The sequence below is a fragment of the Phalacrocorax aristotelis genome, chromosome 1 (assembly GCF_949628215.1).
Source record: "Phalacrocorax aristotelis chromosome 1, bGulAri2.1, whole genome shotgun sequence".
Lineage (NCBI taxonomy): Eukaryota > Metazoa > Chordata > Aves > Suliformes > Phalacrocoracidae > Phalacrocorax > Phalacrocorax aristotelis.
The window spans coordinates 148,257,554-148,283,791 of record NC_134276.1 but is presented as its reverse complement, the minus strand read 5'-3'; the positions used below and the strand labels follow the sequence as shown (position 1 = coordinate 148,283,791).

Genomic DNA, 26,238 nt, shown 5'->3' with positions numbered 1-26,238 from the left:
TTATAGCAAACGGACACCAAGCTGAAGTCTAAAAGCTTTAGTTCTGCTCTGCAGTTCTGCTCTAGGTTCACAAGGAAGGCATTCTCCTACCTCCTCTCTCCAACTCAGAGTTCCCACAGAAGCTGAACAAGACTGATTTTCACGTCAAGTGAGTCACACACCTTTCTTCCATCATTGGCAGAAAGGAAGCAATTCTAGAAAATTTACAAGACTTTTCAAGACGTAATAGTAGCTCCAACTAAAAAAAAAAAAGGGAAAAGAAATCCAGCACGGACCCAGACAGCTCAGTTTAAAGCTGTAAAATTCCCTCCAAGGTATTTTAATCAGGCACACTCAGGGTTCTTTACCAAAAAAAGACTTCTGAATGTTACCCTTCCTTTCATGCCTAGGGAACCTGACTGAAACAGATTAAATAACTTGCACAAGGACACTCAAAGCCTATGTAATGTCTGATCTGGGTTCTACCTTCTGACTACTACTGCTGAGTCTTAACAACTCCCTCTTTCCTCAGCAAAGCTGCAGGCTTCAGCAAACAAAGCATTCCTTATAAGCTAATTGGTATTACATAGAAACTCAACTGCTCTTATTTACAAAACTACAGATTTATGTCAAGCAAAGCCAATTATGCTTAATGTTTAAACTATTGCAGGTGCTCAATGACATTGTTGCTAGGCAGTAGAAGTGAAATTGCTCTTTTAATGCATCTTGTTCCAACTGGGAGCATGTGTTTTATCATCAGTGCAAACTTAACAGATGGAGATCTTAATCCTCTCTAGCAAGCTTTCTTCACCCTTCCTCACTCAAAATGGTGTCCCATGCATTTAGACTTAACTAAGGTGCTTAAATGTCTGGGATGGAACTCGTATTTTTTGTATGTGCATACATGAATACAGTAAACCACACACATTTAACCCTTAAAAAACCCCAAAACTGTACCAGCAGCAATCAGCAATACGTATGGCTATTCAAGGTCATTAATGACCTCCACTGAGCACAGCAGCTACTCAAATAGTTATGAACCAGAGCAGGTGGATGGCACAAAAGCAGCTTCCTTCAAAGTCAAGACTGAATCTACAGAGTCCTTTATACTAATTTCACTGTGTGCTGGGACAAGATTTAGAAAATTTCAGCGGTATTCAAACTATAAAACTGAACTGGGATGTTTCTGGTCACTCCTAACCTCACTTAGGAGGCAATTTTTCCCCCAGTAAATTTCAAAACAATAATCCTTTATGGTGAGGATTAAAACACGCATATCTTAGATTTGAATTGTGCAAAGCAACGTCAACAGGTGATCTCAAACAGGCAATCAGATCTGAATGCTTTGTTATCTCCCATGAAAACTGCCACAGACCAATAAAATGCTGAACAAAAGGTGGCTACTCTAACATTTTCCAGCTGCTTATCACATTATTTCATATACACACACATCTATTTTTCCTATCCCCTCATTTTTTCTAATGTATTAAACCAGATGTGAAAAATAGCTTCTTTTAAAGCCAAGACTAAACCTACAGAGTCCTTTACACTAATTTGACCGTGTGCTGGTACAAGATTTATAAAATTTAGGGGGTACTCTCAAAGTACAAAGGATTCCATTAGCTTTGTATGGAGTCCCAGATGCTGTAGTTCAAGAAGCATCCCTGTCTGTTGGGTATAACTGCTAAATTGCTCTGTCATAACAGTGAGCATGATTGATAGACTCTTGCATATAGCTTCCTCTGCACCACCAACTGAAATAAGTCGAAATCCAGGAATCAGTACCCCTTTATCTTTTGCTATCCATCCAAAAAGCCAAATTCCAAACTAAATCTGATAGAAAAAGCCTTCCTCTAGTCCATGTGAAGAAGCCAGAGCTTTCAGTAGTCACTTATTCATCCCAAAGTCCATTCTAACTCATATCTTCCATATAACCTCTCCACAAAGGCTGCCCAAGTGCCTCCTCCTCCATGGCTGAAAGCCTTTCTTGCATGATTGCATGACAGAGAGGTCCTGTCCAGGGAGTTAACTAAACCTCTTTTTCTTGCAGAATGATCTTCGTCAATTAAACTGCAATAGCTGCATTCTGTTCTCTGCTGTCATCTGTTGTCACATTTTGATTTCTGAGGAAGAAATTAAAAAAAAAGAAAGAGGGGGGGCAGTGTTGGTGGTGTCTTAGCAAGTTTGAGGTCATTCAGCCTGAGCGTGCACCAGAGGAAACACTTCCTCTTAAAAGAAAGTTAGGCTTCTTATTCTCCTGTTCTTGATGTAAATGGTTCCAAACTGCTGTTATTTTTGCAGGGTTTTTTTTTTTAATTATTGTTATGGGCTAAAAGTGTCTCCAGCCCAATTATACTCAGTGGCTCAATTCTTAGATTTTACACTTTTATTACATACCTTTTTGTGCATAACTCTCAAATGCATTGACAGCAACCACATACCTCTTGTCAGAAGACTCCAGCCAGCATCTTTGCAGCTTTTCTGTGCCAAGACAAAGGTCAAGTGAAGTATTCAAGGATTTCTCACTTTTTCTTTATGGAAAGAAACTGGGAGCTTCTGTGGCTTAAAGCTGGTTTTACTGCAATACAAACACCATTTAGAAATAATACCATACAAGCAAATAACTGTCAGGTAGGATGGACAGATTTACTCATATATGTGGAAATCAATCTGTCTCCTACTCTTCACTGCCCTTGGAGACTAGGTGCTTCAGCCTTTTGCTGCCTCACAGCCCCAGCCCCAGCCCAGCTTATGCAGTCACCTTTGGAGAAAGAGGCTGTCTCTTGCTGGCAGGGCAAGAGCCAGAGCAAGGCAAGCAGACAGCCTTCTGCCCCCCCCCAACTTCTTACAGGGCAAACTGGGAGTTGTACACTCAGCTCCACCATGACATCACACGTTAGTCAGAAAGCACAACTTTGACACGGATGACCATTTCAGATGAACTTGTATGAAGATATACTTCCTCCATCTCCACCAGTGCATCCTAGGGTCACATTCTGTTTTACCATGAAGGAAAACATTAAACAAGTTCCACAAAAAACTCTTCCAGATGGGTACCCTTTCTACAATATCTGTTGCCATCTGGGCTTTAACAGGTCCCCCAGCCACCCTGTAGCTCTTCTGCTGACCCTGATCTCCATCTTCACAAGTTATTTCCCACACGACATATGTCAAATGCTTTACTGAAAGCAAGGCAGATCATCTCTACTACGTTTTGTTTAGAAAAAGAATCCTTATTACACGAATCTACCTTCGATATATCTGTGTTACATTTTATTCAATTTTCCTTTTATCGCATGACTTTAAATATTCTCTTTTAATTTAAAAAAAAGAAACCAAAACAAAACCAAAACCCAAAACGACAGAACCTAGAATGCAAGTTAGATCAAACTAACAGCTCCTGACCGCCTTCCTTTCTACTTCTTAGATGTGTTTACTACATTTTGCTCCCCCTCCTGCAACACCCAAACCAAAGTTACAGCATTAAATATGGTTAACGGTGGAGAGATTATTTCCTTTACTGGCTCTTTCATAATTTCAGCTCACAAACTACACCCTCTGTGTCACTTCAGCTCATTATATTCCTTTAATGTAGTTTCTGCTGTGGTAGAGCATTTCTCATACCTAGCAAGCATTCTGGCTTGACTACCACTTCTAATACGAACATCTTGATATCAAAGCAATCCTTTAGGTTTTGGGTTCAGTAAGTTTCCTTATCACATAAAGCCGCTAATTCTATTCTCACTCTTTTTAGAAATACGACTTAAAAAGAAATAACGTTAAGTGCTAGGTTAGCATTGTTCGCAAAACACAAGTTAGCCAGTTTGGCGAGTGTTTAACACTGTTTAGATCTTTAAAGTGGAATACATTTTACTAATAATTTTTCTCCCATTTCCAACTGCATCTACCCCTTCCCAATTAGGACAAGAAGTCCTAATTCCCTTCACCCTCTTCAACTGAGCTACAATTAGTAATTTTGATCTGAATAAATTCTAGTGTCCAGTTCTCCTACTAGCAATTTTCTGTGTATCACCTTTTAGGAATGACAAATCGCACGTTGCTTATGTGAAATAAAAGACAAGATGCCTCAGCATCAATCTGTCATGACATACTTTATGAACTTATTACTGGTATATAGTTTCTAGTGTATTTTTTGTAGATCTCAAAGCAATTTGCAAAGACGGTTAGTGTAGCTGTGTCCATTTCACTGATGGGGAAACTAAGGTAAAAAGCAACTTGCTGAAGGCTGGATAGCAGATAAGTAGCAGAGCTAAGAATAGCACACGAGTCTCTCACCTTTGCAAGTATCAGCCAGCCAATACCAGACTCCAAAATTATTTGTAAATGATACTGTCACAAAATAGTTTGCTGAACAAAGGTATACGTGAGTTTATTAAGTTTGAACCATTACTAAGTACAAATACATGTGGATATCTATCTGTTTCCCTGTAGAGATTAAAAGCCTCTCTCCATCATCCATGCCAAGCAGTGAGCTCTCATTGTCCTCAACATGCATTACGACAGTGCAGCATCCTACAAGGCCAAAGCCTATGATGACTGCTATTTTGTAGTCTTATAAATAACACTATTATTCCTAAGATAATTCATAAATACACTGGCAGTTTCACTTAAGTACACCAGGTAATTTATCATTAGAAAGCTGATTGGTAACAAAATCAAAATTTAGTGGTGAAATTTTATCAGGTTTTCTCCATAGAAGACAAAATGGGAGAACTTTCCAGGACACTATCATAATGCTTGATGGCTTTTTCATGCTTCAAAAGCTTTTCTTCAGGAAGATTTCCTCTGAATTCATTGGTGTATTCCTGATTCAGATTGTTGTATCTGGGAGGGAGGATAGGGAAGGAAAATACTAAAACACTCATACTAAAATAATCATCCTTTCTGAGATTAGTTTCACCCATTGTTTATTAGGTAATATTTTGCAAGTTACAGTGCCTTTTGAGTCCTGGGCTTCTAAGTGAAAAAAAAAAGTAAACAAAAAAAAAAAAAGTGATACGCGCTTTCCTAGAACCTTTCAGAATTTCAGGATGAAAAGTGCCAAACAGGATGCAGGTATTAATAATAGGTATACTGTATAGGTATACTGTGTCATTTTAATAAATTTTAAAAAGAAGCATGCTTTTTCCTCAGAGAAATTTTAGTATATTTTTTTTCTAATTCTGGGTTTTAAATCCTGATTTCTGCACACCCCTAAATCAGTGTTTATCTGATCAGTCCCCCTTTTCTTCTCCCCTCTGGGAGAATTCTTATTCAACACAAAATTAAACAATTACATTTGACTTCAACCCCCCCCCCCCCATATTTCATGTCAGTTTTGGTTGTCTTATTGAAAAATGAGGTATGTTGGTTTTGGAGTGAAATATCAATTTGAAATTTTTTTTTCTGTTTAGGAAGAGTGGAGGTCAACAAATTTCCTCATAAAAATATGTTAATTTGTGGCAAAATTATTTCTTGAGTTTAACCCAATTTTATGGCCATTTTTTGACAACCAAAACCTGTTAGTTTTCAGCAGTGAATGTCACAAATGAAAAGTTCATTTTACAGAAGAATAAAATCCCATTTTATAAAAAGATGACAAAGTACCCGCAGGAGAAACATTCCTAATCGTGACTCAATCACATTTAAAAGAAGCAAATCAAGAACTAGCCACTGGAATAAATGGACACTTGTGTCTCAGGTTACACTGAAATAATTGACAAGACGCTGTGGTAATCTTTGGTGCTGTAAGGTTAGCGCTATATGTAAAAGAAAAAGCAGTATTTTTCTCAAGAGTTCTAGAAGTACACTGCCCTTGGAAATTTTCTATTACTGTCATTATCAAATCACTACTTCATGAAGGTTTCTGAAGGATTTCCATAGAACTGCAGCCCAACGTCTAAGACAGAATGCCACTCACACATGGCCCTCCCCACTCGTGGTGACACAGGTTGCTTCCCTCCCTGCTCCTGACTACAAATATTACTTATAACACTGACAACAGAAAGTTAGCTGTGATTAAATGTTCCAGAATAGAGGAGGCAGGCCAACTTTCAAACCACCCTGGAAGTAAAAGGGGATTGCAGTTGTGAGTTCCTTGCATTTTACAGGAAATACACAGGCATTCATTAAAGTGGCATAAAATCACTTCCTGTGTGGGGGCTAACTGAGCAATTCCATTGTCTCCATCAGAAAGTTGCTTTCATCTCACTGCCCAGTATAGCACCAGAAAAATATTTCAGGGGTATTCTGTTGAAACCACTGCATACAGCATTCACCACTAGCTGTCTGCTGTTTTCTTGCAACCCCTTCAGCTACTATCCTACACTAAAGACGTAAGCTCATTCAGACAACAGCAATGTTTTCTATATATTGATAGAAAGCCAAGTGCAGTGGAGGTCAGTTCCATGACTGAGATATTTGGTGCTGTGATCTAAACCCCATGCCAACATATCTACATCCTTCTGTAAAGAATAGGATACTCTTCTTTCTTCAAGGCATTTTTTTATATTAAGATGACCCCTTAAATATTTAAGGCTAATTACATCAGTCTGGGGATTTTTTTTTTGTTTAACCTCACCACATAATTTTTACTGTGAAATCTCTCTCCTCAAGCAGATGAAAAATACTAACGTGTGAACCCTGAAGAATACATACGATCTATCACTACCAATTCTTTATTACACACTAGTTTACAGGTTTTGCAAGAATTTCTACCCATGTCTACAAATGAAACATCAAGCTTTCATCTTCTCACACATACCTGTGTGCAATCGCCCAGAACCCCAGGGTGTTCACCATCATTAAGGAAGCCAAGAAGAAGAAGAATCTCTCCAATTTACCTTCATGCAGCAAGTGTGGAAACCAGTTGCCTGGCAAAGCAGACATTTGAAGCAGAATTAGTTTGCCTTGCAGGATGAGACGTGGCTCATATGAAAGACACGAAGATAACTTTGTGTAAGACACAGTCACAGCAGGTGCTTTGAACCCCCCCTGCAGCTATTTATACAGACTTCATTCTCACAGCATCTATGGTTTTTTGAGTCTACAGTGTACTTTGCTCTTGCTTTGCAGACAGTCAATAGAGATCTAGAGAAACTAAAGAACATTCCTAACAGGCCTGAAGTGTACTGGAAAACCTAGCTCTGCGCAGCTATTACTATAATGATTGGGCCATCTTCCCTCTCTATTATCCTGTGCACACAGCTAAATGAATGTCAAATGTGAAAATTTTAGAAAGAGCTAGAATTAAGGGGGTCTGTAGAAATTCTTATTCACATCTCATGCTTTTAGTAGGATCTTCTTAAGAAAAAAAAAACCCACAAACATGGATAAAAAGCATTTGCCTTGGATGGTGCTCCATTACTAAGATGCTACCTGGCATTTTACTTTACCTTTCTTTAGAGCTGCCTTTAGCTGTGAGTCTGCTGTGTGTCCTTGCCTTGCACATGGCATTTATTTGCATGAATCAGACCTTTTTCTACCGAGGCTTTTGGCAATAGCATCCGGGACATTTTGGCAGCTTAAACGCCATTCAGCAGAGGACAGTACCACCTATATACACCCAGAGCCTTCCCTGCCTGTATTCTTGTGTGCTTCAGTTTGCAACTGTATTGCTTTCAATGCATTTGATCCATTGCGATCAGTCTGCAAAGAAGCTCAGGTAGTAAATAACTATGGAAATCAAGATGCTTAAAAAGAAAGCCAGCCCCAGTCAGTCTGCATCTGAAGACAATCAGCACCTGAAGTACCATAATCAACTAACGCAAAAACATAAACCAAGGTGAAAAAGAAGTTACAGTAGATACAGAATATCAAAGAGAGCTCTACAGTGTTGTAACAGCCTTTTACATTATTTGGGAACACAGGATATTTGTTGCCTTTGAAGAAGAAAGAGAGACTGTCGTCATTAGCAAGTAGTGAAGTGCAATAGGAGCAAATACAGAGCATGAAACTGCTGGTGCTGGGAACATGATGTCTACACTATACACAGCTGAGGGAGGTTCACATCAGACCAGTTCCCACTAACAGCTGGAACACATCAGGCAGGAGCATTTTTTTTTGTTTAGTTCCATCCAAAAGGAATGCAGTTTTTTTGTCTCCAAAATCACTCTGTGATACAAACCAGAGAAAATCAGGACATTCAGACCAAAGGCACACTCCTGATCTGAATTAAAACACCAGCACCAATGTGCCCAAAGTTGCCTTTCTTTGCTCCCTCAAAGTCTGGAATCAAATCCTACCCATCTAAAATAGAGTGGCTATTCACCGCTTGAATAACCTAAAGGGAGAGGAGGAAAAACAGCCTTCTTTGCCATAGCTGTGCTGCACAAACCTGATAGCCTTAACCAATCTTTTGGCCACTAGTGCCATCTTTAGCCATCCAATACCATTCTTTGCTTGTCAAAATTTTCTAATCAGAGAGGAAGAGCAGTTCCACAGCCCAGGAGGGCCAGCAGTCAAAGGACTACACCCCACCCCACCCCACGTATATGTTTACATTTTTCTCCTTCCTCCACATCTTAGAGTTGTAAACACATTTCTTTTCCAAGCAGTTACCTTTAGCTCTCCTGGATTAACAGATAACAACTACCATCAGCGCAGCGGTTCTCCCTAACTTCTCCGCAGCTTGCTCCGTGCCACGTTACCTTCCTGCCTGTCACAGAGCAGCACCACATCACCTCTGCGTGTGTGGTTCCTTTTGTAGCATTATCTCAGAGCGAGTTTTAAAACGTATCATTTAACAGTGTCAGTTGACTGAGCTCCTAGGTGCTATAACTTCATTTTAGTAGCTTATAAACTTTTACTGTCATAATTCACAATCAGGTAGTTTTTCATTTCACATCCCCCAGTGGCCAATGGGAGTCACGGAGAGTGCACGTGTATCTGATGAAAGAGAAAGCATGCATGGGGTTCGGTGCTACAGCTTGTCAAAGCAGAGTTCACACTGTCTGCTGGGTTATTTACATTGGCTAGGGTAACTATATGAGCAGCAGGAGCTTCCTAATGGAATGGCATTTACAATGAAACCTGAACAGAAAATATGTACTTAAAAAATAGCACCAAGCAACACAAATTTTTTTTTAAGAAAAGGAGGAATTTAGCAGCTTCTAAGAGAGCAGAGTAAAATGGACCATTCAAACTGTCTAACGCAAGCAAAGGCACCATAGTGAAGTGTTGGAAATGGGAGTGCCAGCAGGAGGGCAGCCCAGCAAGCAGGACGAGTTCTGCCCCCACTTCACCGCTGGTCTCCTCCATGTCCTGGGTCAAAGATCATTGCTCTGACTCTTCCCTGCTTCTTTTAGCGATTGCCAGTGTTTAAAAAGTGAGGCCAGGATAACGAGACAAATTTGGAAAATCCTGTATTAGAAATGAGCAACAGCATAGGCAAGGCCAAAATTAGATTGGGCATGGTAAGACTCCAGCTCCCATAGTGTTCTCCCTCCCTCCCTCTCTCTCTCTGGTTTACTGCTCTACCCAAAGCAAGGGGTAGGTGCAAGGCTTTCTCTTCCTTTCAGTGAGGGGAAACAAGGTTTGCCAGAAGTGCCTTTCCGTACAGCGAGAGAAGGGTGGCAGCAGTCCTACAGATATCCAGACTGCATATTGGTAGTAGGATAACATTTTCATCCGTGGATACAGCAAAGATTAATGTAAGCATTTCCTATTTTCAGCCAAAAATACTTATTTCCCACTTTTTTTTCTTTTTAAATTCTTTTTCCTTTTTAAATGGAAGTTGGTTTTCCTTGAAAGAGGGGACAAACCTGGACTACATTTACTTCTACTTACACTCACTACACAAAGAATCCTCTGCTGGCAGGAAGCCTTGGGAGAAGAGCCATCGGTGTTAAAACATCAACCATGTGTTTCAGGCAGCAAAACTCCCTTTAGACACTTCCACCACTTACCCCACTAACACCTTCCACAAGCTGTCTGCAGACTCCAGCACCCTCCACCGGCTGGGTTTGGGGTTCATACTTTCAGGATTTTACTCTCAGCCATGAACGTCAGGAACTTATTGGGCCAGTTTGTTTTTGCTGGAGTAAGACAACCTGGGCACTACTGTGTTTGAAGAGTCCAGCACTTTCTCATCCTTGAATCAGGATGCAATATGCTAACAATTCACTCTCCCCCAAAAGACACTGCCTTTGGGTTCTGTCAATCCTTTACTTTTCTATGGAGATTGCCAACAGAAGTACCAATTACAAGGTTGGTTTGTCACATAGATAATTGCTCACTGGGAATTAACTTTCTACAACAAGCTCCTGATTTCCATTTTTATTCCAACAATGGAAATACTTTGTAGCATGAATCACCACAGAGAAGCAGAAGTTTTCTTCAGCTGTGTATATTTTAAAAAGCCTTTTCTTATTGGTTAGAGGTGAATCAGTTATGCATTTTATGGCAAATTTAGAACAAATTAGACGATTAAGTCTGGGCAGAGTCAGCTCCTCAAGCCTGCTATACCATACATCATGGAGATAAAGTGCCTGGTAAACTTTCACTGACATTTTGCAGTCCTATGGATTTTGCTTCAAAAATGCTCAGGTAGTAGAAGAAGCAGGAATATTATAAAACACCAGAAGAAAACACCTGATCCTACCAACATAGGCAGGAAAGTAGGTGAAGCAGGGATTAGGACCCAGACAAAAACACTTTCCTGGGCTGCTTCTGGTGGATGACTGACAGTGACAAACTGCTGGCAACACTAGCCATCAAAGATGATGTGGAAACAGCTGTAAAGCAGTCTTTGACATATACCCGTGTGCACAAGGTATCTACTACTACGAGGGCACTCTTGGAGCTCTCAATGGTTCCATAACACAGCCCAAAGTTGCACAGGAAGGTCTTCAGTTTCTTTACTAAACATCACCATCATATCTTAGTTTTGGGGAAACACAGAAGACAAAGCAAGAGTCACATGCCAGAAGTTAGTCTGTTCTGTATGATTCCTGCATTTTGACAGCTGTCCTGCAACCTAGACTATGATTATAGAAAAATCTAATTCATATCTTAGAAAAGGATTGTATTGCCTACCATCATTTCATCAAGTTGCTGGGCTTATAGTTAGTGTTTAATCATATCCAAATTAAAGTCTCAGTCTGCCTCTAATCCTTATTAGCTACGTAGGCACCAGTGGACACCACCATCTGGACTGCAAGAAATATCCTTTAGTTTTATCGTCTTTGGTATTTAGAATCACACAGGGCTCCAAACTGGGAAAAATAAAAAACCAACAAAAAAAACCCTGAAACCCAACAACCACAAAAGCCCCACCAAAAGACCACCCAAAACCCAAAAAAAACCCAACAAACCTAACCAAAAAAACCACACACACGGCCCCCACCTAACCCACCCCCCAGTTCTCTAAATACAAGCAGGAATGTGTGTCTGGGGCAGTTTCCTTCCTGTGACCTTTTTTTCTTTCTTTCTTTCTTACATATTTACATTAATATTTTTAGATAAATGTATTCTGAAATGATTGGCATAGGAGGACAGGTTTTGTCTTGCATCTTCTTCCGTTAAAATGTTAGGAGAGGTAAGAGATCCAAAAGCAAGCAGTTTCCCAGCTTGTACTGAAAATATCACTGTCACCCGTCATCTGTTTGCACTCGTCAGATTTTTAAAAAAAGTCTTATTTTATCATATTCACACCATCCTCCATAGATGCGTTAAAAATGATTAATGCAGCTTTGACTGTGACTGATATCTGATCAACTTTGCCAATAAAAACCCAAATAAAATTCTAAACTAGTGACATGAAATAGGATATAAAAATGTTTAAATTTTGTCAACACCCTCTGTGCTTCAGCACTTCAAAATACATACTGGAGGATCTACTTCACTGTACCCTGAATTGCTTCATGGTAAACATGATCTCATTGCTTAGAGATGGGAGAACCAGAAATAGCCTTGGCTCAGGTTTTAGTGAAACACGAATCATGGGACAAGACAAGAACACCCATAAGCCCAAGAGTCCCACACTAAGCCTTGTTAAATCTTCCAAAGCACATCCATAAACACTATCATCTTCTTTCAGCAAAAGAGAAAGAACTTTGGTCTTCCAATATAAAAAACATTAGTTCAGCTTTTTACGGTGGGGGGAAGTTCTGGATGGTTTGGTTTACCCCCAGTTCCATAAATTGTCCAGATACCACATGTTTCACAAGCTTTTTAAACAGAGCTGAAAAAAATACCAAATGTGAGTAATGAGAGCTTAATTTGTGTCATTTGACCTTAGTTTGACCTAAGAAAGGCCACAATTTTATTCCCTGAAGCACTGTCACTTTAGAGGGTTCAATATGTAACCATTAGGTTTTATAAATTAAAAAATTATTATTCTACTGATCATAAGCTTTTCATCATAAGCTCTAAGAAGCACAATGGAAGAGTCTGGAAGAAATACAGATGGAACAAAAGAATTGTGTACGTATCATTCCCTATCAAACTAGAAGAAAAACAAAACCAAGTCTAAATGCCTCTTTGGTTTTGTTACAGTCTACACCAGGCTCCAGAAGTCCGATCCCAAGCCTCCTTTGATTTATGAGTCAGCAGGACAAAAGTCTGGCTGGGATGAGTAGAGGAATACTCCAAGTCTTCAGCCTGACGCGTTATAACACAAATGCAGACACAGCAATATCTCCATTATTTACAAGCTGTGAATAGCATAAATTGTGGTAACTTGGGATAATCTCATTCAAGCAGGGAACACTGGGAAAGAGAAAGCCAGTGAGATTCCACTTGTTTTTAGAAATAAAATAAGAGACCCCAATAATATGTTGTTTACATGCTAATAGCGAAAGTAATCTCTGACACTTCTAACTAGAGCAACAAGAGCAAATATTAAACATATTTCACTATATCTTCCCTAAAGCTTTTCAAGTTCTGCAGAGGACTCCCCCTGTTTAGGGGCTTATTCAGCCCCATTACAGCACCTTAATCTGAATACAGACTGCTACTGAATCCCTTGGAAATTTAAGGGTGACTTTTGCTCATGATAATGGTGTGGTCAATTCCATCTACAGGAATGGCAGGTCTGACAAAGTTGAATAAAGACAGAAGTTATACCTTTTCTTTTATAAAGCTAAGGAAAGAGGTTTGCCGCCCAACTTCATAGAAGTGAGGAGTGTTTTAGCAAGGAAACTTTTTCAGTTTGCTCAAAAGTCTTGAGCAAAAAGGCTTAGAACATGGCAACTTCAGTCTGTGGAGAATTTTGAGAGTTCAGGCTTTTTGGTCCCAGCCAGGATAAGAATTTGAAGGCTCTGATAAAACATTATTTCTGCAAGAAGTGAACATTATCTTTTTTGAATCAATTAAATACAGACTTACAGAAAAAGAATAAATCACCCTGATATAAAATGAGACAAAAACCTTCTGAATTGCAAATCAAATGCAAAAATTGATTTGCTCTATCACAGAATGGTAGGGGTTGGAAGAGACCTCTGGAGTTCACTTTGCATAAAAATATTCTATAAAAGAATAAATTACATTCATAGTGGCACAACATAGTCAAAATGTTTTGATACTGACATTACGCTAATTACTTTATAAAAATTTAATTATATTCAAATTGCAGTAAATTATGTCAATTTTACTAAAACAAAATATTTCAACCTTATAAAAATTATTAATTTCCATACTTTTGGGGGGAGGGGAAGAAAAAAAAGTCAGAAACACAGTCTTTCTTGAAATGTTAGTTACATTGAACCTATATTCCCAATGAAAAGAAAAGAATTCTGTTCCACAGGGGGACATTCAAGGAGCTCTGCTCTCCACACTGGATGCCTTGGTACTTAATAGTTCTTTGCCTGATTCATTTGGGTAAGCATTCCTGGTTGTTACCCATCTTTAGGGGATGTTTTTATACTTCATAATAAAATTTTAATTGAATTGTCAACTTAAAAACAGCACTGCATGTCAAAGAACCATTCATTTTTTCAGATCTTGCAAGTAGGAATTAAAATTTCTTGTTGTGCTTCGACAAAACCCCACTTCCCCTTATTTTCAAGTTATGTAGTTCTTTATGTAGCAAAGAGAAGAACTCAAAACTTAACCACGAGCAGTTACAAAATCCTGCAGCTGTGGTAACTTGCAATGGTGTCATGCACTAGGGCCAGCAGTCGTGCTCTGTAAGAGAGCAGTTCTCTGTAACACAGTAACAACGAAGCTTATAAATGTAAAGCATCTTTAGAAGTAGTGCTTCACCAAGTGGAACTATTTCAGATAGGTGAACAAAGGGGTCCCTGTCCTTCAGTTCAGGAACTCAAGTACTTTACTTTTTAAACTTACTTATGAAACAAGTCTTTTCTATATTGAACAAAGATTCATCAGCAAAGGAAAAAAGACTTGAAGAAAATCTTGGGCTATCTTCAAAGCCAGCAACCCAGAAAAAATCTCCTGTTCAGGGCTTACACTAAATACCCCTCAACAGGCCAAATCAGATATAACTCATTTTGAAACAGTAAGTTCTCTGGGAATTGCAGTATTCATCTGCGAAAAGGTAAAACCATAGTGAGACCATATTGCCACAGAATCTGTTTCTTCCAGTAGCTGGACAAAGAGAGAAGCATAAAGAAGGCAAGAGAGAATTAGTGAGTCTAGAAGAGCAAGTTCCCTAGACAGCTTTGAAACATGCAACCCAACCTCCTTTCCCCTACGACTTCATGGAAGAGAAAGAAAGGCATGTTCTCCCTTCTTTGAAGCACTAATCTTGCTCTCATGGCCAGAAGCTTCCATGTGAGCATGGCTAACATGAACGTACTTCTTCAGGAACATAAAAGGTGCTGCTTAGACAATTTATTTTCTTGTCTTCCAGAACGGAAGTATAGAGACTGGAGGTGAGGGCTTCCTGCAAGAAGCCACCCTCTAATTACTCCAACTATCAAAACTAAGATGACTCATTAAAATTGGATGAATACAGCTGGAAGGCTATTTCCTATCTTAATTCCATCTTAATTGTGAGAGCAAATCAATAAAACTTTGGCACCCCCTTCAATTCTGCTGCCTAATTCTCGAAATTGATAATAGAAAACCGCTCAGAAACACTGGTCATGAGCATATTCTTACCTTGAGTGCCTGCGTGGGCTGTCTGAACAAAGAAAGCTCCCATGAAGCAGCCAGCTCCATTAAAGAGAGTTAAAAAATGCATGGAAATCCCTCTAATTCTTTCTGGCACAAGCCGGAATGAAAGTAAAGAACCTTAGAAAAGAAGCAGATACAGTTACAGGTTAAAAAAAAAAAAAAAGTAAATGATGGTAGAAGATAGATAAGACAGAAAAAAAAATCCAAACTATCTCTAATAGGGACTTTCCATATTTTACACAGAGAATGTACTTGCTGTAGAAGGGCAAATCAGACGTGTCAGTATATACCCTATTAACAAAGGATTACCTAAATCATTTAAATGTATCTCTGTAACAAACTATCCCACATACAACTATCAATATTCCACAAGTACGTAAAAATCTTTCACCCAGACAGCTGTTTTCACCTTTTAAAACCTCAGGCATAGAAACCAAGAGAAATACCACCACATTCAGCAAGTGTGAAGACAGCAGATGTGATATTTAACTGCAGAACAGTGGGACCTCCTAGGCCAGAGCCAATGCAGCGCAGCCACTAGTAAATACTTCCAAAATCCAGAGCTCTGTCTTAACTTGGACAGTTACCTTAACTTAAGGCTGGACAATGCTCCTCTCCGCCAGAAAGCAACCCCCAGAAACACCGACTAATTTTTAAGACATCATTCTTCACTTTCTTGCCAGGAGAAGCAACACCTTTGGTGGCGAGGGGGAGCTGCAGCATGCTGTTGTAGCATAATCCCACCAGTTGTAATTTGGCTAAACTAGGCCAGAGTAACAGTGAGCCTTTAAGATAGCTGTTCTTTTTGAGTAACTTTCCCTGATTATCAAAACCTCTTGTTTCCTAATTTTACACCTTGAGCCCTCATCCACACTTGATCTAAGCCCCAGCGTCTCCCATCCTGCTTTATTAGTTGAGTTTGAATGACCTCCAGCTTGAGAAATTTGTCAGCACAGGATCCTATTTGGATGCTGAGTTGCCTGAAGCAACTCTGAATACAAATGAAACTTTGCAATCACCATTTTCCACCCTTTTTAATTTGGATGTCCAAATGAGAGCTTTAGAAACTTATTAAAGAAAACAAACAAAAAAAATTATCATGGGCAGCGTTTTCTCCTCATGCACAACAGGAACCAAAAGCCTGAGGGCAAGATAAAGCAGGTGAGCCCAGGACACCATCTGTAGATGCAACAGTACAGTCTGAAACATTGTACAGTCAGTGTCCTAGCTAATTTGAATTGCTAAGAGCCTAAAAAGTTTTTGGTTATTCCTCCCTTTTAAAAGCAGGGGTGCAAAACATGCATCTTGGCCAAATTCCACGTGGGTAATTGCATCCTACTTACCTAAATTACCCCGCTGTTTCAGTTGCATACTCTGTTCCTCTTTTCTCCCACAGTGCTGCTGTGAACTATTAAACAGCTGCTGCGTTTCACCCTGGAGACTATTGCATTTCATCGGTGGGTGAAGTGATCCCCAATATATTCTTTAGCTAACAGAGCTGTTTCTTACCAAGCTTCCCATTTCTAAGTGCTTTGAAACATCTTGATGGGCAGATGATACTCTTGCAGCACTTCAAACACTTCAAATCTTCTAACCCTTTGTAGGGCAAAGCCGTTACAGTGCACCAGATGGCTTGGACACTGGCAGTGTAACACAGCTGCTGTGGCCAGCAGGCTGGCTACCCATCACCAGAAATCCCATGCCCTGTGGGGGCAAATACCTACTAATATTGCCCCACAGAACCAAGTCGATTTGGGTTTTTTTCTGTAGTGCTATTTTGGGGGGATTTTGTGGAAGGTTTTTTGTTTGGTTGGGTTTTTTTGTTCGTTTGTTTTCAGGGGGTGGAGGCGAGTGTGTGTTTGGTTGTTTTTTGTGTTGGTTTTTTTTTTAAATCACTGGGCTTTAGAATAGTAATTTCCTAGTTTGAACCAAGCTAGGCTTACAAATTCAAGCTGTCAGAAACCTATGAGATCTTGCATTCTGACACTGTACAGGAGAGCAATTATTTTATCATTTTTTAATTTTATTTTTTAAAGACTACCTCAGTGATAAATGCTGATATTATTTTAAGAGATGCTCATGCCACCTGAAGCAGATGATTATATAAAATTCCTATCAACAAGATAACGAAAAAGATTGTATAAACACAACTGTAAGTATCAGGGCTCAAATGTAGATAAAAAGTTCAATATGCCAAATCTAGCTCCTCTAACCAAGCACTTCAGAAATGAGATATCTCCTCTCTTCCCTCTAATTACAAGTGTGAACATTTCTGTCTTCAACTTGGATCATGTACTTTCAGGTCAAGTAAATTATTATGATAATTGAATTTGACCTTCTGCATAACTAAGGCAGTAAAATGTCAGGAAAGATGAAACAACTATTTAAGTGTCTAGGCTGTCATTACTATCCATGGAGATCCACTGAATGGTTCCTGAACAGCAATTCAGTTCAAATTGAAGTAGAAACCCAGAGCTCAGTTCAATAGCCTGAATACAGATGCCCAGTGCTGCCTGAAATGCTCTAGTGCATCCCAGCCATCTGCATGTGGCTGTCCGATAAGGTGCAAGACCTATGGGAACATGACGCTCTTCTCCAGCAGCAGCTGGAGGCCACACAGGTACCGTAAAGAGCCTCCTTGCCTCGCACACATAGCCTAGATACTCCATGACAAATGGTGCCAGACTCCTACGTGTGGGCAAGTAAAAGGAGGCCTGTGTCCCCATCAGCTCCAGTGGTAATGTACTATTAGTACCTTTAGTTTTCTACATGCAAGTCTCAAATTCAGACTTAGTCCCATTTGTCTGGGTTCTTGAATCACACCTCTAACTGCAGCTCTTAGCAAGATGCTTAATCTTTATTTAAATGTGGAAGACACTTTTCTTCCTAAGAAATTCTAATGACAATCTTTTAAAAAGATTTTAAAAAAAACAACCAACCAGAAGAACTCCAAAAACCCCCAACACCGCTTCGCCACCTCCCGCACTCCCCCACCCCCCCCCAAGACAGAGCTTTAGTTCTTTTCTAAAGGCCAACGTCATCTTCCAGTTATTGGACTTCTGTTGTGTCCCACTGTGCTAGATTAAAAAGCCTTATTCTACCAGCAATATTCTTCTCGTGTTTCTGCATGAGAAGACTATAAACAAGCCACCTCCTAACCTTTGTTTTTGTTAAGCTAAACAGAGAAGGTCACAGTTTCCAGTTACACTTAGCCTGTAACCTAGAAACCACATTACCTGCCTAGAAACCTGTCTCAGTTAAGTACTTGAGAGCTTATCGGATGAAGAGGCATTATGAAAGTGCTAAGTATTTAAAACTAGGGAAAATTACCTTTTTAGTGACAGACCGTGACCCACAGCTTTCAGTAGTCTTAGAGTGTAAGAATGAAGCTGAGACACTAAAGTTATTCTCTTCTCTTAAATAAAAATCTGAACATATCTGGGGTTGTACTGGAACAATAGACACTCAACCTGTAGAATTAAATGCCTGCAGAGATCAGCTAGTCAATTACTTTACTTGTGTCTCTTTAAGTGAATGTTGATTAGATTATTTTTGTAATGCTAACTCTTTTTTTAAGCTCTGCAGGGTAAAACACTGGTAAGCACTCTGCATGCTCCTCAGAAGAAAATAAGCCTCAGGAATGTCAGTGAAGATGTGGAAAGGTAAATTATGGAAGGGCGAGGAGGTTCAGACTCACAATCAAGACTATCTACATAATTTACAGATGGCAGCAGTGAGCTAAGCTCTGCCTGTGCTCCACAAAACAGGAGTGCGTATCTCTGGCTCCATGCCACAAGCTAAGGCATGATGCTCTGTGCAGGCATATTCGCATGACTCCCAACTGGAGGACAAACAAAAATCTTGCATCTGCCTACAATAATCTCCAGGATAGCCTGTCAGTTGAATTGTGTTACCCTCCTGCATATGCTCTGCATCAGTGAAAAACGCATAATAATTCTATTAGCTGGGTCCACAAATGAAAAGGGTTAAGTGAGATTGTTTCACCTTGCTTTGACTGTGGCCTAAAAAGTGCTCATAGATCATAACCAGAGCTCAGCTGTCATGTGTGTATTTTTCCCTTCTTAAGGAAATCATCACAGAAGATTTCAGGTCAAAAGGGACCTCAGGAGCTCATCCAGTCCAGCCCTTGCCTAAAGCAGGTTCAGCTTCAAGACCAGCCACACATTCAAGCCTAGAGTCCCACCACGCCGATCATCCCCCTGCCAAACAGTGGACCTGACCAGGCTGTGTCACCTTACAGTTAATCTGGAACAACGTCATTGCTCACTGAGCCAGCAAGACAAATTATGCCACTCTGAAGCAGGTAAAGCACAGATCTGCTCATTAAGCCCGTGGAAGAGAGCCAGGGATAAAATATCAGATGACAGCAATTATTTTTAGGAAGCTGATATAATTGTCTGCAAATCAGGACATTCTCACTTTAGCTTATTAGACTTTACTTACAGGACGGAGTTACCAAAGCTTCAGCCACTCCAAGGAGGATGTACTGAGGAGCTAAGTGGAAGCAAGGCATGGAGGAGACCAGGAGAACCTCCTCGGAAAGCGTTTGCTCCACCGGAGGGAAGTGCTTTCGGTGTATTTCAGAGAAGCCAGCAATCATCACTGAAAGTGCAGCAGATAACTGACCTACAACTGGGTAAAGAGCACAGAGGGCATTCACCAAGGTTGTAGTTATGGGATTATCATGTATTTAGAATGAAGCAGAGTCCCAGGCAATGCAAAAGAAGCTTCCCCTCTTCCTCCCCCTCCCCAGTATGTCCTCTCTGGACATAAACGTGGACAAGCCTAACTCTAAATACATGGGAAAGGGTCACCAGCTCAACACAGAAAGAATTTAGGGATGCAGAGTAAATGAGAGAAAAACTTTTCTGAATAACAAAGTCAAAGAAGAGTTTATTTATTTTTAAGATTGGGGAGGTAAGAAAGGAGGAGAGAAAGAAAAGGTGGGAGCCCTTCAAGATATCACAAGAGATTGGGTGGCAAAAAGACTACCAAGCAGGGGAAATGCTCCTATTCAAGCAGCAGTAAGATTCTGAAATATACACATACACCATATGTTTTACCCCTTTGTCTTCTATATAAAAAGAAATAGTGCAGGGAGTTGAAATACTGGACTTCTAAGGCTGCAGGCCATGGTAGATGGGAGAGAAAAAGATCAGCAGTGCATATCACACCTCAGGAGATCAAGCATTCCTACATTTGCCCCTTTCCCTCCACTACAGAGTTCTCCTGACCTACTTTTGAAAGTTTGTTGGATAGCGCATTTGCTGGACTGTTTAATGTTTTAGCATGAGATGAGCTGCATTACTGAAGAGATCATCTCCAGCTTTCTAAGTGTGTACACATACACCATTGGACTACAGTTGCCTTCTGCTTTCTTCAGTTGTCCTGAAGAAGTATCACTGCATGATCCATAATACATTTCAATATATTACTGCACATGCAATGCATGGAGTCTTACTGCCTGTCTCAGTGGTAAGGCACAATTACAAGGACTGCACAAGCACACAGGTTGGGAAAAAAAACCAAACCCTGTATGTTTAGCCTCATAATGCAAGAAAAATCTTCTAATAAACTCACATGTATTTTAAATACTGCACACTTCACCACACACTGCATAGAGGATACTATTTAAATGTAGTATTTTATATTTCTTGATGCTGACTGTATGAAATGGTTGTAGCCTCTCAAAAAAGAAAAACACAAAGAATGCAAAGTTTTCAACTAAGTCTCCTGAACCTGAAACATTTATACTTCCCAATCAATCCCATTGATTTTGACTAAGCTTGTGATTGCTCAGCACTTCTAAGCTGTAATGTAAGTACAGGTGTGAGAATTTGATTTCTTTTGACAGCTTTGACTCAAATACCTGGACCATGCACTGCTTCCCCTCATCTCACTTCATGACTGGAAATTGTTACACTTACTAGATTTGATGTCAACTTTCAAAGGCTTTTGTTTAATTTTATATTTATAATACATATAGAGTTTGTCTCTTTGGGTGCCAGGACAGAACAGGCAGAAAACTCATAGAGCTAAATGGCCTCAGCCTTATCATGTTTTTGCATGCACTTGTGTTTCTTCTCTCAGCAGCAAACTCCCACACCCTTCCACACCAGCACAGGTTTCCTGCATTTTCAGAACTTTAAATACCCTCCCTTCCACCTAACCTAAAGGCCTGGAAGATTTCTTTGCTATTAAAGCCCCTCTAGTGCTTAATAAAGAGCATCAATTAAATTTTTGAATTTCATTTGAATTGCTTGAAAATTGTTGATGAGCGTGAATTGAACAGCATTTTCTAGCCAATGCACCTTATCAAGGCCAGGTAGTAAGCTTTCAAGGAGCTTCTTGTAATCTACCAAAGCAAGAGGTCTTCTAGTGAAAGGTTATGTTAGTACTAAAGAAACTTCAAGCAGCATATTACCACCACACAGTGCTATATTTTAAGCATTTTACTTACTAAAAGCCAAAACATTTCAGAAAAAGTAACCTCTGAATGCCCAACAATTGTAATATTTATTTCAAGCCATTATGTGGCAGAGGAAGAAACAGAGATGTGGAGACCTCGTTTTCCTCCTACCACTTCTCTCTTTAGTCCTCTTTAAAACAGAGTTTGGAATGATCACCTGAGGCTTTGGTTTTATAGGAGAACACGCTGGTTTAGGAACACTCAGGGCTGATTCTAGGACAAGGTAGTTTATATTGCCTAGAGACTAAGGTTGTATTGGACCTTTGTGATTACCTAATCTCATATCTTGAGTAAAACAGGTCAAAAAGCTTTCCTGAAATTAATACTTCTTCAAACTGGATCATCTTTTAGGGAGAAATGCTCATCACCAACTCCTAAGTCACCCAAAATAGACATTGGACTGGGGGCTTGCTTTTGTGTACTGTATGGAGAGCTAGTCTCAGGCACTAAGAATATTAGAGCAAGAGCTTCTTTGGCTCAGGTACTTCAGCTAGAGCCTTCTGCCTGCAGCTGATGGGCAACTACCCAGCAGACACACACCTTCAGTTCTCTGCTGAATCTTCTATAGTATTGACTAAATTAAGTGGCATAAAATATGTTTTAAAAAGCGCTATGAAATTGGAAAAACCTCTAAGTTCACAAAATACCCATGTTTTTCGTAAAGAGATCTAGATCCTCAATATATTTGGGACACAATCTAAATTCACTTTAAGATTTTAATGGTTTTTTAGATCATACCTAATTTACAAATAAACCAACAACTACAGACAAAGTAACACAGATTAGTTTTCATGTAGATCCTTATTACAGAGCAATCAGATATTTCAGTTCAATATTGTCTATATGGTTTGTCCTTGAAAAGTGTTATTCTTAACAAATGGAAAACTTCCAGAAAACTATTTCTATTTCTTCCTCCTACAAGACTTGAATTAAAATATAGTTATAGGCTGGCTTAACACCAACAGACTATTTATACTTTCCATTTTGTTCCTGAAAATAATTGTGAACCTAATTAACTGTTGGCAAAAATATTAGCACTTAGAGGACTACCTTATTTGCAGGTGCAGTCATATACTTGGATATCTAAAGCCATCGCCTGTACTCACAGGTATTTTTATGCCTCAGGTAATTTATCACCCCTAACAGGAGGCTATTTTAATAAATGAAGCTATTAAGAACAAACCACTGCATATATTTTACTGCTGTTCAACGTAACAGGACAGAACATTAATACTAACTTGAAATTTCCATGGTTTTAAGGAAAATTATTATCTGAATGTGCTTTTTGTGTTTTAATGCAGATGTTATTTTAAAAACTAGGGTAATTGCAACCTGCTGCGTTATATGCATCTGGTTTGTATAAAACTTAATAACACTCTTAATTAGGCTAATTTAGTCAGATTAATACTTCTCTGTGTGTCAGTACTCACTGTGCTGCTTGCCATGGGGCACTGAATTAATAGTAGCACACTGAGAAAATAGTCGTTTATAAATATTTTTGTCTGAGGTTTGTAATGCAGGCTGGAAGATTAAAAAAAAATGTAGGAAGTTTTATGATAGCATCTATGAAAGGGAATAGTTTTAAGTGAATACAGAATGGCTTTTCTGGTGGTACTAGATGTACCTTATATCAGAAGAGGGTTGCAGAGGGTCCCTCCAGATCACAGAACATAAGAGTTTTGGGGGTAGGAGGTAATTAACAAAAAACTAACAAAACCCCCCCCACCCAAAATGGAAGGAGGCCCAACCCTTACTACAGCCATCATTACTTCTAGGATATAGTTTCTCCAAAATGAGCGCCGATCTGCAAGCCTGAGTTTACAACACTTACTGTTGAAAACGATGGGACTCACAATAAAGGAGACTTCTTTGTACCACCTCCGTGAGAAAGAGATAATACTTCACCTCTGTAGATGCCTCTTTGCTTTAAGTGAGTGTACAGGAAGGTATGTTTCAGTTTAGGATTTTAATAATTAAGATTAATAGTCACCTGGACAATTATCCCACACCAAATATTCAAATGAAAATTCTAGTGCTAGAGAGGAAAGCTGTACCTCTCCAAGTAACCTGGAGAAATGTTCAGCCAGCTCCATGGGAACAGAAGTCCAGTGATATGCATCAATTATTTTACATAGTTGTCTGCATTTTTTTTTTATTTTGCTCACCAGTTCTAAAAACACCTATTGCAGACACAGAATTAGACCAGACACTTTTATTTCACTTGAAGTGAAACTGGAATGAACTGTACTAGTGGTAATACAATTTCACTCTTACAAGCTGGAGTCCTGATGTTGATACAGTTATAGCATAAAAATGTAAGAAAAACAAAGCCTTCATTCATAACCTAATTATTTAAATCCAAACTCATAATTTTGAGCAACAGAACATCTCTCCAGTATTAGACAACAATTGAAGGACCTTCCCATCCCCAGAAAAGACCTCCAAAGTAAATTAACTTTCCAACAGTTAATGGATAAACAAACACATAGAAGAGAACCAAGTTAGAGCAAGTCTCAAGCCTAAATGGTTAGTACCATTTCTCTCACCAGTTCTGTAAGATGACTCCTAGTTATTTGTGTGTCTCAAAATTTTTTATTCATCAGAAAAGCCTCAATCTTTGTCCTAAACAAAAGCTATCAATTTTTTCTTTATAGCTAATATATTTTTTCAGGACAGGCTTTTCAAAAATTTGTTTGAAACATATTCACCTCAGAGTCACCCCAAAACAAGTCCATCTTAATATTTATAGTCAGAAATAATCGTATAGGATCATCCTTCACCTTCTGCAGTTTCTCTTTCAAAAACACAATACATATCAAAACTCTATAAACACATGAACTTTATACATACCAATGTAAATTGCTGGAGAATATCCAGTGTCCTTGGAACTAAAAAGACGCGAGTTAATGCACTCCAAAATAGGAACAAGAATCAGTAGCGGCACAATGCTTATCACATTCATTGCTGCAACTGGCAAGACAAATCCACTGAAGTTCAGGTTGGAATTCATGGTTTGGAGATAATAGCCTGAAGGAATCTGTATTGAAAAATAAAAACTCCCTTTTAAACGTAAAAAAAAAAAAACCCCTAGTATACCAGTTACCTTTCATGAATAAGACTTTTTACTGTATTTGGAAAATTCTCCAACTCTTTTACTTCTGAAAAAGTCACAGTAAACCAAATACCTTCTGGCCAAAAGGAACAATCATTCATGATGAAAGCCTTTCAGATAGTGACATTCTCATTCTCTGCCAGAAGGTAACATCTTCCTTCTATTTCATTTGCTCCTCAGTTTAACAAATCTAAGCAGCAGCCCATTAACTTATTTGATCATTCCTAGTTAGAGCTATCTGCCAATTACTAAATGGTTCTGCCCAATACTTTAGACACTACTTCTTCATAGACAGTGCCTAACTGAACAGAATTTTAGAATAGCAGGACGCAGAGTTATTTTAAACTTCTGATTGTGTGCTCAAGGTGGAGAGTAATTTTTAAGACATTCTTGCCAGCACATGGCTTTAAAAGCTACAGGGAAGGAAGATTTGGCCACAGTCTTTGAACCAGCTTAATGTGACTGACAGCTGCCATATAAAGGGCTTCTTTTTACTTCTGGGAATCAAAACTGTAAGAAAACAAATAATCAGATAAGCAACCCACCACCAGCAGTCATCAGGGTATGAAATTAAGTAGATTTTTAAGACTGTCTCTCACTTCAAGAACAAATAATTTCTTCCGCTTGTGTGAGGCTCTGCAGAAGATCTTTTGAGTTTGTTTAAAAACAAAACAAACCAACAGAACCCAGACAAACTGCAATGGCTTCTACCAACAGATTTTTCAGGTTGTTTTTTGGTTGTTTTTTTGTTTGTTTGGTTGGTTTTTTTGAGGAAGCTTGATTAATTAGGCATTGCAATTTTGCAACTTCATGTGCAGCTAGGAGTTATAGTTCACCCCATTTTACAGACTGTTGGGAAAGGCAAAAGAGGTAACTTGAGCAGTTCACAAAGTACAGTCATGACAGAGCTGGATGTAGAACTGTTTTCTTTATTTCTGTTTTTAGAGAGTTCTGGATTCCTGCAGTATTCTGCATGGCTCTTCAACACAACTGGCAATGACAAATCCAGGTAGAATATTACTGAATAGCTGCCTGAAAATTAATGGCTAATTAGTAACTGAGCTCATCTAGGGTTTCTTATCAATGATTATACTCAACCCTACTCACTAGGAGTCTGTTCAGTGCTAAAGATTTACTCAAATGCTAGCTCTTAATAAAAATATTTTTCACCTACATTCCAGCTCCAAAAGAAGATATAAATTGTAAAAGGGTGAATAAATGGCAACAGAACTACGAAAGATCAGAATTTAGCCAAATTTTGTTGGTTCCTCTTTTCCACTGCCTATTGCAAATCAGAATTGACTTCTTAATAGGAATTAAAATATCATCAACATGAATCACAGGCACTGAAAGCTGTTAGCTTAATAATATGGAGAAAATACTATTAATCTTTTTTAAAAAAGACACTGTTCTATTGCCTAGTCTAAGAAAGAGCCTTAAACTTATTGCTTCAGCAGAATTTCCAATAAGTCATCTCTTTCAGCAGTGCAAATACTTTCATCTTTTCTAGATATATACCTGATTATTACAACTCTGATTAATGATACCTGGTTCATTTCCATCTGATCGCTAATGCACA

General features: G+C 39.1%; 1 protein-coding gene across 1 annotated transcript in view; it reads right to left on the bottom strand.

Annotated features, from left to right (window-relative positions):
- Positions 1-2,476: 2,476 nt before the first annotated feature.
- SLC15A5 (solute carrier family 15 member 5) overlaps positions 2,477-26,238 on the bottom strand; it is a 63,746-nt gene continuing 39,984 nt past the window's right edge. The window contains exons 9-13 of the mRNA XM_075114967.1: positions 24,398-24,584; positions 19,522-19,710; positions 15,043-15,174; positions 6,743-6,851; positions 2,477-4,824 (exon numbers count right to left, since the gene is read on the bottom strand). Coding sequence (XP_074971068.1) covers positions 4,680-4,824; positions 6,743-6,851; positions 15,043-15,174; positions 19,522-19,710; positions 24,398-24,584 — 762 coding nt within the window. The 3' untranslated portion in view covers positions 2,477-4,679. The remainder of the gene's footprint in view (positions 4,825-6,742; positions 6,852-15,042; positions 15,175-19,521; positions 19,711-24,397; positions 24,585-26,238) is intronic.